Below are 15,112 nucleotides of genomic sequence, written 5' to 3'. Positions count from 1 at the left end.
TAAATGACTTTAATAATTTGATGAGATAAAGCATCACAAAAAGTATGTAATTAAAACAGTATTCCTGTTTTCAGATTCCCTGTTTCATGAGAGTTTAGAAGAATATTTTAAATTGTGTTTCCTCAAGGCATTGTATTTTAAGAGTTCAAACTAACAAGTATTCCAATCAAGGAGCTACACACTTGGGGCGTTTGGTCAGCTTGTGGTATTTGTGAGCAAGATCCACAGCCTTCCGTCCTTGCTGAAAGGGGAAAGACCACAAAATTAAATTCCAATGATTTCCCATTTTCTTAACTCCATTGAAAAGGTAATTTACTTCTTCTTCAGTAAAGTTTTTACGAATTCTTCTTTTTTCTGTAATTAATGAGAATTTTAGAATGTATTAGTACTTGCTGGAAAAAAAAAGGACTCTTCTTGAGACCCAAATAAGTGCCTAACTTATTCTAAGGATATGAACTATGTAGTGAGAAAGCTTCATGCCTGCGCTATTCATCATAGAGAAATCCATGTCACTTTTAAAACTGAGTGCCTACTATGAAGCTAGGCCTTATCACTGTGAATTCTTCAATAACTGTAACTTAATCCCATTGTAATAATACCTGCAACATCTTTCAATCAAGAAACACAAAAATTTATAAACATTTGATTGTTAATTCTCTCAACATTCTTGTGAGGACAATTAACAAACAGCTTACCTATCTTACAGATAGTCTTCCCAAAGGGCTCCATTACTTCATAGAATAAAAAAGAATATCAACACTTGTTATTTTAATAAACAGGCTTGATAATATTTTTAAAGAATAAGGGTCTTTTGAAATTCATTTTAAAAAACACATTCATTACCTATATGGGTGCTCAGCTTATTAAAACTCAAAAAATAGACTGCACAAGGGGAGGTTACTAATCTGGTTTTTAGATTAAAACAGAAAGTGTGTGTGTATATGTATATATGTATATATATATACATATACACACACACACACACACACATAGTTGGTATCTATAAACATAACTATCTTCTGGTAATGATTACTAGGAAATAGTTTTCCTTTTTTTTTTTTTTAAGATTTTATTTATTTATTCATGAGAGACACAGAGAGAGAGAGAGGCAGAGACACAGGCAGAGGGAGAAGCAGGCTCCATGCCGGGAGCCTGACCGCTGAGCCACCCAGACGTCCCTTCTTTAAGCTTTTTCATTCATTGCTAATTCCTGTTATCTTTGTGGATAGATGCTGATAAGGAGAAATGTTTTCTATTTCCACTTAAGGCTGCTATTTACTTCAGTAGGACTTGAAATAGTTGGGGTGAGACAACCTTAGAATATCTTGCCCTGGAGGATCCCTGGGTGGCTCAGCAGTTTGGTGCCTGCCTTCAGCCCAGGACCTGATCCTGGTGTCCTAGGATTGAGTCCCACATCGGGCTCACTGCATGGAGCCTGTTTCTCCCTTTGCCTGTGTCTCTGCCTCTCTCTCTTTCTCTCTCTCTCTGATTCTCATGAATAAATAAATAAAATCTTTAAAAAAAAAGAAAAAAAATCTTGCCCTTGCAGGTCAAGACTGCTAGCCATTTGTCTACCTTTCCTAGGCTTTTCCTAGGAACAGAGCCATAGTTCAGATCTTTTAAAACAGTAATGAAAATATTACCCCCAGAAGGCTGAGAAATCATTGAAAATAATGTCTGATTATTACTTAATGGTATTACTTAGAATGTAAGCTCCATGAAGATAAGAATTTTGTCTGTTTTGCAAACCATTGCATCCCCAGTGCCTAAAACAGTGTCTGACACATAGCAGATGATCAATAAATATTTTGTGGAAAGGAAAAACTTAGTGGTAAAAAGTGTTTCAAAACTTATCAATGGGGGCTCCTGTGTGGCTCAGTTGGTTAAGAGTCTGCCTTCAACTCAGGTCATGATCCCAGGGTCCTGGGATCAAGCCAAGTCAGACTCATTGCTCAGCGGGGAGTCTACTCCTCTCTCTCCCTCTGCTACTCCCCCTGCTTGTGCTCTTGTGCTTACTCTCTCTCAATAAATAAATCTTAAAAAACAAACAAAAAACTTATCAATAAATTTACTCTTTACTTTTGGGTCTACTGGAAAACTGCTGTTACCCAAGAAATACAGGATTTCAACTTCATTTGCTAAATGATTTGAATTCATTATATTCAGAAATGGACAGATTACTACAATGTTCAGGATACTAGCATTTGGAAGTTGTTCACATAAAGACAATTCCGACTTTTCTAATGCATCTGCCATCTCACTGAGTCCTATAACTGTGCCCAATTCTCAAAGGTTACTGCAGCAGCCTACGAGGAAGCAGCTCTACCCTGCAAGGCTTCTCTTCTGTGGCTCCTTTAGCGCTCCTCTTAATATTGATTGAATGTTAGGAAAGAGTAGGGGAAAGTAGGCAAGAAGGCTCAGTTCTAGAGACCCTTATTTTTCAAACCTTCTCAACACACCAGTTCATCCTGAATGAGAGCCAAGGCTCTTTAAAAGCTCAAATGCTGCAATGGTCTCTTCTCAAAAGAATGGTTCCAAATTTGAATGTAACTTAAAACCAAACTTATAGTCATAATGTCTCTTGAAAAGAAACGGAAATCAAGGGGAGAAAATGGCAACATATCCAAAATTCCTAGCCTGCTTGTAAAAGAGATATAAGACCAAACTACTCCATACCTCAAGATGCCTTTCCAAATTCTAAAAAAAAACAGGCCAAATTTTGACTATTTGGTTTTAGCTAAAGCGATTCTTACAAAAAAGACACATGTATTTATGAGCTGGATATCACTTAACAGTATTTAGGATCCTTCTGTATAATCAAAGTATAACCATAATTATGTTCACTTCATGAGTCTCTGGAAATGAGTTTACTATGTAAAATGATCATAATATATTTTTAGTTGTTATATATTTGCTTTTAAATCATGTTGTTGAAAAAATCCATTATTAATTTGATGTCAACTCCTTGTCAAAAGCAAGTTTTCCAAGTACAACATGTTTCTATGGAAAAGTAACCATTTTCTAACAGTTTCTACAGAAAACATTACTTCAAAAGGTGGGCTGCCCTATTGGAGTACTGTATGTAATTTTAATTTTCATGCAAAACTTTTAACTTAGAAGAAGATCCAGGGAGACCTAGGTGGCTCAGTGGTTGAGCATCTGCCTTTGCCTCAGGGCATGATCCTGGGGTCCTGGGATCGAGTCCCATATCGGGCTCCCTGCATGGAGCCTGCTTCTCCCTCTGCCTATGTCTCTGCCTCTCTCTGTCTCTCATGAATAAATAAAATCTTGAAAAAGAAAAAGAAAAAGAAAAAGAAAAAGAAAAAGAAAAAGAAAAAGAAAGAAAAGAAAAGAAAAGAAGAAAAAGATCCAGATATAAAAAGTAAATTCGAGGGGTGCCTGGCTGGCACAGTTGGTAGAGCACATGACTCTTGATCTTTTTTTTTTTTTTTTTTTTTTTTTTTTTAAATTTTTATTTATTTATGATAGTCACAGAGAGAGAGAGAGAGAGGCAGAGACACAGGCAGAGGGAGAAGCAGGCTCCATGCACCGGGAGCCTGACGTGGGATTCGATCCCGGGTCTCCAGGATCGCGCCCTGGGCCAAAGGCAGGCGCCAAACCGCTGCGCCACCCAGGGATCCCGACTCTTGATCTTGAGGTTGTGAGTTTGAGCCCCACACTGGGTGTAGAGATTACTTAAAAAAAAAAAAAACAAAAAAAACAACTAAACTTGACATTTCCTTTAAGGCTTTGGAAGTAAAATGTCCAGGTAAATATATAGCAAAACGTTTCCATATGTGTCAAGTCTAAATATTTCTGCAATAAATAACAGAATAACTCTATAGATATTACTAAATTCCAGGGTTTTTTTGACAAGTAAGGTACTCAACTGCTTATTCTTACTCTGCAGGTATTAATTCGATATGAAGAGAAGAAAATGTTAATGTTAAGTCTCTAATAAACTTAGGATGGTGACAAACTTGAAATGTTAACCTGTAGTTAAATAAAAATTCTTAGAAGTTAACTCATTGTTTAAGAAGTATTTTGATTTTTAAGCAGGGTTTTGAAGTATATACTATTTGTCTCTTCAATTCTGGTGGTGTGAAGTGCTATAGTTATGAACCAAAATTTGCTGCAAAATCTCTCTGAAGCACTTACACATAGGAGAATAATTTTGTTCTTAAAATAGACATGTGATCCAGAGGCTAGAAGAGGGGCTTCTGAAAAAAGACAGGCTTGCATTTGAATGTAAGCTCTGCCATTTGCCAACTCATTTTACCTTAAAGTGGGAATAAAATAAAACCTACCGGACAGCCTGGGTGGCTCAATAGTTTAGCACCGCCTTCAGCCCAGAGTATGATCCTGGCGATCCGGGATTGAGCCCCACGTCAGGCTCCCTGCATGGAGCCTGCTTCTCCCTCTGCCTGTGTCTCTGCTTCTCTCTCTGTGTGTCTCTCATGAATAAATAAATAAAATCTTTTAAAAAAACAAAACCTACCTTATAACATTATTATAAGAATTAAAGGAAACGTCTATGAAACACCTAATCCATATTAGGTACTTAATGTTTCCTTCTGCTTCTTCCTCAGCTGACAAACAATGGGGGAGAAAGCAACACGAGGAAGGAAAGTGGGAAGGCTCTTGTTTTAGAAACTATGGCCCTCATCAGAGCCAAGGGCTATCATTTAAGAACCATTAATGATAAGACTGAGAACAATCCTGCAGCTTGTCCTCTTTTTCTCAGAACTATATGCAATTTAGGTTTAAAAATTAAATATATTCACTTATTCTTTCAGAAGTAGCAGATTCACTACTGAGTTGTCTTCTACGTGGGGTCAGCAGAATTTCTGAAAAATACAGAAAACATTTAGGATAAAATATCAATCTGAGTAAGAGCACATTAATTCCATTAGTATGGTATTTCCTACACACCTCCCCCCCACCTTCTAGTGGGAATTCTTAGATGGATTAGGAAGAATTTTTAAACCACCAGAGACTAAATCTGTTCCCTGGGTACGTCTTAAAACACTGGTTTCTCAGAGACATTTTCTTTTCAACATTATTTTGCTCTCTAGCTTTTTAATGTATTTAATGTTCTGGATCACAGTTCAGAAGGTATAGTCATAATTACAGTTTCAAAGCTGCTGATTAATTACTTTTGTTACAGAGAAGTGATTTCCTTAGTTCATTTTTATATCTGTCTTCAGCTTCCACAATGACTTTATGACGATCACACTGGTATGGGCAAGAGTGCAAGAGCTTGCTAAAATTTCGGCTATTCAGAGATTTTCCTACTGCTATGCAACCTAAAAGAAAACAAATTAAAATGATGTATAGATTATTACAAAATAGCTAATAACAAATCTATGAAAGCAAACATCTTTATGATGGTAATTGAAGTGAAATCAGGAACTTAATTATAAATATGTCAAGAAATTCTGTCATAAAGGATTAAAGACAACAGATACAATACTGTGAGATAAGTGTTGCAATAGTGTGTGTAAACACACAATAGGTGTGAACAGTTAGGATGATATATATAAAAGGACTGTCTAGCTTGGTTAAGTTCTGAGCAGGAGTCACTATTAGGAAGATATCCAAAAGAAGTGACCCTAATGCTCAGTTGTCTTTTTTTTCCTAATGTTTTATTAAGGAAAATTTCAAAGACACAAGAGTAAAGGGAAAAGTATAATGAACTTCCACATAGCCCTCATTCACCTTCAATAATTATTGTCATGGTCAGTCATATTTGTCTACAACCCGCTATACTCTGATCTGCCCCCCATGTATATACTGGATTATGAAGCCTGAAACTGACATTAAAGTATCACTTCATCTGTAAATACTTCATATGCAACTCTAACAGAGAAGGACTCTTTCCTCCAAACACATAAAACCATTATCAATCCTAAAAAAATTATACCTAATATAATCTAATAACCAGTAAGTGTTAAAATTTCCCCATGATTTCAAAACTTTCTTTTTTTTCTCAAAACTTTCTTTTTATGGTTGGTTTGTTTAAACCATGATCCGAAGAAGGTCCATCATTACATTAAGTTGAAATGTCTCTTGAGTTTTTTTTTTTTTAAGATTTTATTTATTATTGAGAGAGAGAGAGAGGCAGAGACACAGGCAGAGGGAGAAGCAGACCCCATGCAGGGAGCCTGACTCAATCCCAGGACTCAATCCCAGGACTCCAGGATCATGCCCTGGGCCAAAGGCAGATGCTTAACCGCAGAGCCACCCAGGGGTCCCTCTTGAGTTTCTCTTAATCTATCAATTCTCCTCTCTTCCTCTTTATCATTTACTTATGTAGACATTGGGTCATTTGTACTATGGAGCTACCCAAAGGCTAGGTTTCACTGATTATATTCTAGTTAAATGCTTTAAAATGTTCCTGTGTGTCCAATAAACTAGTAAAACCAGTAATCAGATCTGGATGAGTGATAGGATTCAGATTCAATTGTGGTTTTTTTTTTTTAAGATTTATTTTAAAAGATTTATTTGAGAGAGAGCATGAGTGAACACAATTTGGGGGAGGGGTAGAGGGAGAGGGTCAAGCAGACTCCCTGCTAAGCAGGGTGTACAACACAGAACTCGATCTCAGGGCCCTGAGATCATGACCTGAGCCGAAGTTAGATGCTTCACCCACTGAGTCACTCAGGCACCCCTATTTTATTTTTTATTTTTATTTTTATTTTACAGAGAGAGAAAACAAGAAGGAGTGGAGAGAGGGATAGGAGAACCTCCAAGCAGATTCCCTACCAAGCACAGGGCCTGACACGGGGGCTCAATCCCATGATCCTGAAATCATGAAGCAGAAATCAAGAGTCAGATGTTCAACTGACCGAGCCCCCGAGGTGCCCAATTCAATGGTTTTTAGTATAGCTCATCACAGGCAGTATTGCGGACTCTTACTGCATCATATTAACAGACACATAAAGTATCTCCCTCTTTTTTTAAATATTTTATTTAAAAAAATAAAGATTTTATTTATTTTATTAATGAGAGACACACAGAGAGAGAGGGAGGGAGAGGCAGAGACACAGGCAGAGGGAGAAGCAGGTTCCATGCAGGGAGCCCGATGTGTGACTTGATCCCGGGACTCCAGGATCACGCCCCAGGCCAAAGGCAGGGGCTAAACCGCTGAGCCACCCAGGGATCCCCTCTCTCTCTGTTTTCTTTTCTTTTTTTTTTTTAATTTTTTAAATTTTTATTTATTTATGATAGTCACAGAGAGAGAGAGAGAGAGAGAGAGAGAGGCAGAGACACAGGCAGAGGGAGAAGCAGGCTCCATGCACCGGGAGCCTGACGTGGGATTTGATCCCGGATCTCCAGGATCGCGCCCTGGGCCAAAGGCAGGTGCTAAACCGCTGCGCCACCCAGGGATCCCTCTCTCTGTTTTCTTAATGTTAAGATTGATCACTAGGTTCGGGTGATGCTAGCCACATCCATTCATTATAAAGTTCCCCATCTGCCTATCACCTAATGTTATTAGTGGCCCATTCCTAAAGGACTAGAAGTTAGCCAGGCAGGAAGTTGGCTGGGATGAAGATATTTCAAGAACAATGAACTTGTGCAGAATCACCAAAAAGCAAAAAAGCATAGTGTGTTCAGAGAATTGTAGGTACTTTGGTGTGGGTAGAGTACAAGGTATGAGAGAAATGTGGGAAGAAAGTTGAGGCTAGTAAAGGTTGGGAGGGCCAGATAAGAATAATCTTGAAAGCCATGCTAAGTATTTCTCACTATCTTTAAGTCAGTGGGGAGGAACTAAAGGATATTTATTAAGCAGGGAAATGACTTTTGTTTGTCTCATAGAAAGCTTAGGTGTGGGATCCGTGGGTGGTGCAGCGGTTTGGCGCCTGCCTTTGGCCCGGGGCGCGATCTTGGAGACCCAGGATCGAATCTCACATCGGGCTCCCTGCATGGAGCCTGCTTCTCCCTCTGCCTGTGTCTCTGCCTCTCTGTCTCTCTCTGTGTGACTATCATGAATAAATAAATAAAATCTTTAAAAAAAAAAAAAAGAAAGCTTAGGTGAAGGTAGGAGGATCATTTGAGGGGTTATTTCAACAGTCCAGAATATAAATGAGGGGACTGTGCAACAGGACATTTACTGGGAGAATGAAGAGATTTCCGAGGTAAAAATTGGTGAATGATAAGCTGTTGGGATAATGGAAAAGCTTAGGAAAATTCTTAAGCAACCTGAAGTTGATTGAATGACAAAGTTTAGGATAAGGATGGCAACTTTCTGACAGACTTAAAGAGAACAAATACGCAATAAAATTTAACAAGTAGAAGCAGAACAAAATCTCAAAAAATTTAAAAGCCAGGCAGAGAGTTTGAGTCAATGAGTTACAGAGAAGTGCTGAGGGTTCTTTAGCTTGGTGACATGATAAAAAGCACATGTTAGAGAAGTTAACATGCACATTATATCTGGGGCTTGGTAAGACTTGAAACTGCAGGGATCCCTGGGTGGCGAAGCAGTTTGGCGCCTGCCTTTGACCCAGGGCGCGATACTGGAGACCCAGGATCAAATCCCATGTCAGGCTCCCGGTGCATGGAGCCTGCTTCTCCCTCTGCCTGTGTCTCTGCCTCTCTCTCTCTCTCTCTCTGTGACTATCATAAATAAATAAAAATTAAAAAAAAAGACTTGAAACTGCAAGACTGCTAGAAAGTTGGTGTAATTGAGGCATGAGTAAAAAGGCCTATGTGGGAATGAAAAAAAGAACCAAACTTGACAGACCAGAAATAGGAGATGTAAAGAGAAAAAATGATTATAGATGATTTAAGGTTTGAAATTTGGGAGGCAGAAGAATAGCAACAACACTAATAGAAATGGACTGGCTGGAAGGAAGGCAACTTAAGAGGGAGGAAGATGTGTTTTGAATACAATAAACTTAAAGTTAAAAACAAGATATTGAAATGAGTATATCCTGGACATAGCTGAAAATGGAGGAATGAGGCTATAACCCAAGGTAGAAGCCCAGTATAGAGATACAGATTTGAAAATCATCATTAAAATGATAGTTGATGCCACAAAAGTAAATGCTTCAACAGTGCTGAATAAGTGCTACAGATTATGTCTTGGGGGAAATCTGTAGAAATGGGGCAGGAACAGAAAAATAAAGCAATATAGGTGGTAAAATGGAGTGACTTTTAGACTTAAGGACTGAGTTCTATTCATCTTTGATACCCATGTCTGCCACAGGACAAATACTCCCTAAGTGTCTGTTAAATGAATGAATTATTACTGAAGAAAGGACTAGGAAAGAACCATCTCAAACAAGTAAGGGGTGAAAGGGAGTTAACAGCTTTAAAGCATCCACTCTGCCCTCTGAAATACTTCCAACCAGAGATTCCCAAATTTTTCTCCTTCATGGCATCCTTAAGTTCTTGGTGATCTTTTTACAGCACCCCTGGGCCAAAGAAATACTGATTATCTGTTAAGTCCAAAACATCTTACTATGTATTTATGTTCTAATAATTTAGTAACCATTTGAAAAAATAATACACCTAAATTGAAAATGATAGGGGCATGTGGGTGGCTGAGTTGGTTGGGCATCCAACTCTTGATTTCAGCTCAGGTCATGATCTTAAGGTCGTGGGATAAAGCCCCACATGCAGCCCAGAATTTGCTTCTCCCTCTTCCTCTGTTCCTCCCCCACTCCCACATGTGCACTCTAAGAAATAAGGAAATAAAATTTTTTAAAAAGAAAATATTTAAATTTCATTCTTTTAAGATTATTTATTTATTTATTCATGAAAGACACAGAGAGAGAGAGGCAGAGACACAGGCAGAAGGAAAAGCAGGCTCCCCACAGGGAGCCTGATGCAGGACTTGATCCCAAGATGCCAGGATCACAACCTGAGCCAAAGGCAGATGCTCACTGAGCCACCCAGGTGCCCCAAATTTCATTCTTATTAAGTACAATTAATCCTAATGGGTTATATGCACCTACTAAGTACAGCACAACTTTTCAAACCTCAGAATCTGACTGACATTGCCACCCTCATCTCTTATTCCACATTATTTTCATGTGGTGCTTGCTTTTAATCACAGCCACTGAAAGCCCAGCTCCACAAAGATATGACATCATCAAAAGGAATGTAATGCAATCTAATGCTGAAACTGTAAATGACTCTGAGCTAGTAGTGCCTGTAGTATCCAAAAGATGTTGAATATTTTGTGTTTCACTTAAAATTTAAAGTATTGTGTAGTGCTCTTGTGAGTTCACTGCAGACCTCCAGGGAGCCTGGGTGGATGGTTGGGAAAGTGTATCTTTAAACTATTGAGAGGGAAAGATTTCAAGGAATGATAGTCAATAGTGCAGAGATACTAAAGAGGATACGAATTTTTTAAAAAGTCACTGATTTGGGCAGAAAAAAAAGAGAGACTTCAGGTAATCTTTAACATTTAAGTTTAGTAGAATGGCAATAAAAGAAGTCAGATTGCAGGGAGTTAAGAAGGGAATAAATATATTGAAAGAGAAAGGAGAAAGAGCGTCTGGCAATGATGAAAGAAAGAGTGGCTGAATACTTGAAGAGACAGTAAGTCACATCAAGTATTTAGATTTTTCCTTCTCTCTCTTTTCTAAAATTTTTATTTACTTAGGTATCTCTATACCCAACATGAAGCTCAAACCCACAACCCTGAGATTAAGAGTTGCATGCTCCTCTAAATGAGCCAGCCAGGCGCCATAAGATTTTTCTTTTTTAGATGAAGAGAAATAAACATAGTTTATGGCGGGACAAAAGGAGCTAAAGAATAGAAAAGTAATGAAAAGAAAGACTTCATAAGTACTAAAACGGGGAGGAAAAAGAGATGGGATTCAGATTATAGTTAGATATAGCTAAGTTTTAGAGCACTAGAGACAAACTTTACATCCAAGACTAAAGAATAATGTTATTTTGAGCCTAACATAGAATAGCCTGAATTTTGTCCATAGAGCAGAGTGAGACCCTAAAAGAGGAAATATTAGGGTATGGAGGGGAAGGGAGGTCAGGTTAAGCATTGTGGAACATTTATAGGGATCTTGCAGAAAAAATAAAATAATGGGGCATGGAACACTAGAAACATTTACATATTAACAACAGACATAAAAAATAGATATTGTTTCATATTTAATGTCTTTTTAAAGAATACTTAATGTCTTGTGTTTAAAGCATTATTCAGAATACATGCCTATTGGCACTCTGAAAATATAAAAAATGTTTACCTTTCTCAATAAAGTTAAATTTGTAGATGGTATTAATTGTGATAAAAATAGAATAAAGTAACAAAAAGTATTAGCTGTGGTGATTCTTACAAATAAATACTGGGAGCACAGGCTAGTGCAGACAGGAAGTATTGATCTGAATGTTTTATTATACCTCAGACTGTTAAATTTCTTCAAAGGAAATAAAGTTTAAATCACACAGATAGAACTATTACAAATCCTAGTTAATTAATATCATACAAAGTTTTAATTACAAAACAAATGTAATTGAAGAATATTTACCTGAGCATCTATACTTTAACATTTTGGGATGATTGTCTGTTGCCAGAAAACTGATGGCTTCTTCATCTATTATATCTGAACATAATGTAAATGGATCTGGAAAAAAAAAATTGCAACATGTAAGATTCTTTTGATTAATGAAAAGGACAGGACATTGATGTAATATATTAATTTTCAAGATTTTCATAAACTTTAGCACAGTACTACATATCTAATCATCCTAGTAGATAAACAAAGATTCTGGTTATCAGTAAAAGATGATTGAAGCTCTTACACCAGAGAGTCAAAGGTATGGCTTTTACGTTATAATGCAAATATACCAATATACATTTTCAGCTATCTTAGTCACCTAAATATGTTTTCTTAAAAAAATCAAAGAAATATTTTTAATCATACCTGTTACTGGCAACTGTGGCTTTCCATTTTTGATGGGAATTGGATGTTTAAAAACATGGTCACTAAAAGAAAAGAGACACCAGATAATTAGAGTAAACATACTGTTTGATGTATGGACAAATGGTCCTGTAGGCAGTGGTGTAATTCTGGGCATTTGGCAGCCAGGAGACGAAACCAGGGTCTACTAAAGTCTTCCAAAATAGCATTTGTAATGGTTATAGCCGGGTTTCAAGAAGTGGAGTTATACAAGACTCTAAAGGACAACAATACTGATACCAGCAGAAACATGGGAAAAAATTATAAAAGAAGAAAATATGGGGGCAGCCCGGATGGCTCAGCAGTTTAGTGCCGCCTTCGGCCCAGGGCATGATCCTGCAGTCCAGGGATCAAGTCCCACGTCGGGCTCCCTGCATGGAGCCTGCTTCTCCTTCTGCCTGTGTCTCCGCCTCTTTCTCTCTGTTTCCCTCATGAATAAATAAAACATCTTTTTTAAAAAAAGAAGAAAATATGGGGCACCTGGTTGGCTTAGTCAGAAGAGCATGACTCTTGATCTCATGATCATGGGTTTGAGACCTGCATTGGGTATAGGTATTACTGAAATAACCTTAAAGAAAAGAAAGAAAAATAGGAAAAGAATAAGGGCAAAAAGGGGGAGAGAAGAGAACAAAATCAGAGGACCAGAGAGCTTGAAGGCTGGCTGGAGAACACATCTTGTTTTGTTTTAAAGATTTTATTCATTTTTTCATGAGAAACACAGAGAGGGGAGAGAGGGAGACAGGCAGAGGGAGAAGCAGGCTCCATGCAGGGAGCCCGATGCGGGACTCAATCCCAGGTCTCCAGGATCATGCTCTGGGCCGAAGGCGGCACCAAACTGCTGAGCCACCCAGGCTGCCCTGGAGAACACATCTTGATGCTCTCTGATTCCACATTCCTGAGAAATCAAGCTCAAATTGACAACAAGAATTGTTTTGAAAAGGAAAAAGGGGGTGGTGATAATGTAATCCATCTCCCCAATATTCTGTTCATTCTGTAACCTTTCCAGAATATAGCGGCATACTCTTCAGTTTGCCTCCTGGAACCAAGGAAAGAACACAAGGGTTTAAGAAAAGCTACAATCCCAGGTTCAGCCCCATGAACAACCTAAGGCAGAAAGGATATGAACTGGAGGTGACATGCAAGAAATAAGTAAGAAGGCAAATCTAAGGCAGATTTTCATCACACACTACTCCCTTTTATCAAATTAAATTTACAAACTGGTTTTTGCTATATTGATGATGGATTATCAATGTATACATTGTTACACACTGTATAGGGTTTCAGGTTAAGTTTTCTGAATATCCTTTCTAAAATTCAAATTTGATGTTACTCAATTTAAAATCCTCAAATGGCTTTCATGCCCCGTGAGGGAAAACCACAGATCCTGAGTATGACATGCAAGGCCCTAGATGAACAGGCTCATACATCCCCAACCAAACTCCCTTCCCAATATTTCCATTTAGGCTCAAGACCATGTTTTATCATTTCTATATCCAGGGCTTAACAGTGTGACACAAAGTACTGCACAAAAAATATCTAAATACATAAAAGTTAGAAAAAATTATTATTAAACTATACCTCGATTGAGAAACAGAATTCTTTTCTTCAAAAGTTGTTTGTCCATTTAAATTTTGATTATAGTTTGAATTGGCTTTACATAAAGTCTTATTTTGCACACTCTCCCTATAACAAGCATCAACTGGATTTGCACTCTTTAACAGGGTCTTCATTTGGTGATCATCTGCACATCCATGGGACTTATAACTCTGAAGCTTTCTAGACTGGCTTTTATCTTTATCTTCTGCTGTAGGACCTCTGCCAAGACTATCTGCATGGAGGTGTTTCAGTGTGTTTTGAATATCTATGTTCACTGATGAAACATTATCCTTATCTTTTTCTCTTTGTATTTCTTCCTATAATGTAAAAATGACAAGTAAGTAATCTAAAGATAATCTGTTTGCTTTATAATCCAATTTACACTCCCTTTAAATAATGTAGGAAAATTTCATGACAGTCAATAGAACATGATATACAATCAATATACATGATAAAAGGCATTGGAAGAAAAGGGAATATATTCAATAAATAATCTGGGGACAACTGGGTAGCCATCTGGGGAAAAAATAAATTGGATCCCAATCTCAGAATGTACACAAAAATAATCAAAATGAGCTAAATATTGTCATACAGAAAATGAAGCTTCTTTTTTAAGATTTTATTTATTTATTCATGAGAGACACACAGAGAGAGGCAGAGACATGGGCAGAGGGAGTAGCAGGATCCACGCAGGGCGCCTGTTGCGGGACTTGGTTCCTGGACTGGGATCACACCCTGAGCTGAAGGCAGACGCTCAACCACTGAGCCACCCAGGCATCCCAAAACTTTATGTTTTAAAAGAAAATCGATTTTAACATTCTTAAGGAGAAGACCTTTCCAAATATCACACAAAATCAATAAATCATAAAAGAAAAATATATATTTGATCACAGGAAAAATGTTTTTCAATGTTCTGTACAGACCAAGAACAATGTGAGTAGGTGGAGGAGGAACTCAGAAGAATAGAGTCAGAAGCAAAATCAAATGATAATCAAAACATCTAAAAAGAATATGTATTAAGTCATATCTTGGGGTATGATTTTTTATTAGCACTTATAAAAAGCTACTACAATGAAATATGAAAAAGATTAACAACAACATAGAAAAGTAGGAAAAGGAGATGAACAGTTAACAGGAAAGGAAATATAAATAGCTAAGAAAAAGAGCTACCATATCCACCAACAGACAATTCTGCAACTGTAAATAAATAAAGGAGGGGTCGCTTGGCTGGTTCAGTTGCTAGAGCATGCAACTTTTGATCTTAGGATTGTGAATTCAAGCCCCACATTGGGCATGGTGCCTGCTTAAAAAAAATTTTATTTCTGAAGTGTTTAGGTGGCTCAGTCGGTTGGGAGTCTGATTCTTAATTTCAGCTCTGGTCATGATCTCAGGGTCCTGAGACTGAGGGCATGGGCTTGAGATTCTCTCTCTCCATCATCTTCTGCCCCCCACTTTCTCTCTAAAAAGATAAAATATTAAAATAAAGAGATAAACAAAGAGGGCTTCTGGTAAAGATGATGAATTTAACACCACCACTTATGTTTGGCCTTCCAAAAAACCCAACTGAACAACAGGGTTTTAAAAAA

The 15,112-nt window shown here is 37.6% G+C and overlaps 1 protein-coding gene across 1 annotated transcript in view; it reads right to left on the bottom strand.

Annotated features, from left to right (window-relative positions):
• Positions 1-166: 166 nt before the first annotated feature.
• The window catches only part of TERB1 (telomere repeat binding bouquet formation protein 1), a 43,621-nt gene continuing 28,675 nt past the window's right edge, over positions 167-15,112 (bottom strand). The window contains exons 12-17 of the mRNA XM_041773058.1: positions 13,509-13,843; positions 11,895-11,956; positions 11,499-11,594; positions 5,157-5,306; positions 4,785-4,847; positions 167-354 (exon numbers count right to left, since the gene is read on the bottom strand). Of these exons, the coding sequence (XP_041628992.1) occupies positions 167-354; positions 4,785-4,847; positions 5,157-5,306; positions 11,499-11,594; positions 11,895-11,956; positions 13,509-13,843 (894 nt within the window). The remainder of the gene's footprint in view (positions 355-4,784; positions 4,848-5,156; positions 5,307-11,498; positions 11,595-11,894; positions 11,957-13,508; positions 13,844-15,112) is intronic.

The sequence above is a fragment of the Vulpes lagopus genome, chromosome 10 (assembly GCF_018345385.1).
Source record: "Vulpes lagopus strain Blue_001 chromosome 10, ASM1834538v1, whole genome shotgun sequence".
In the NCBI taxonomy this organism is placed as follows: domain Eukaryota; kingdom Metazoa; phylum Chordata; class Mammalia; order Carnivora; family Canidae; genus Vulpes; species Vulpes lagopus.
Note: the sequence above shows the minus strand (reverse complement) of the source record. Positions and strands in the feature narration are given on the sequence as shown.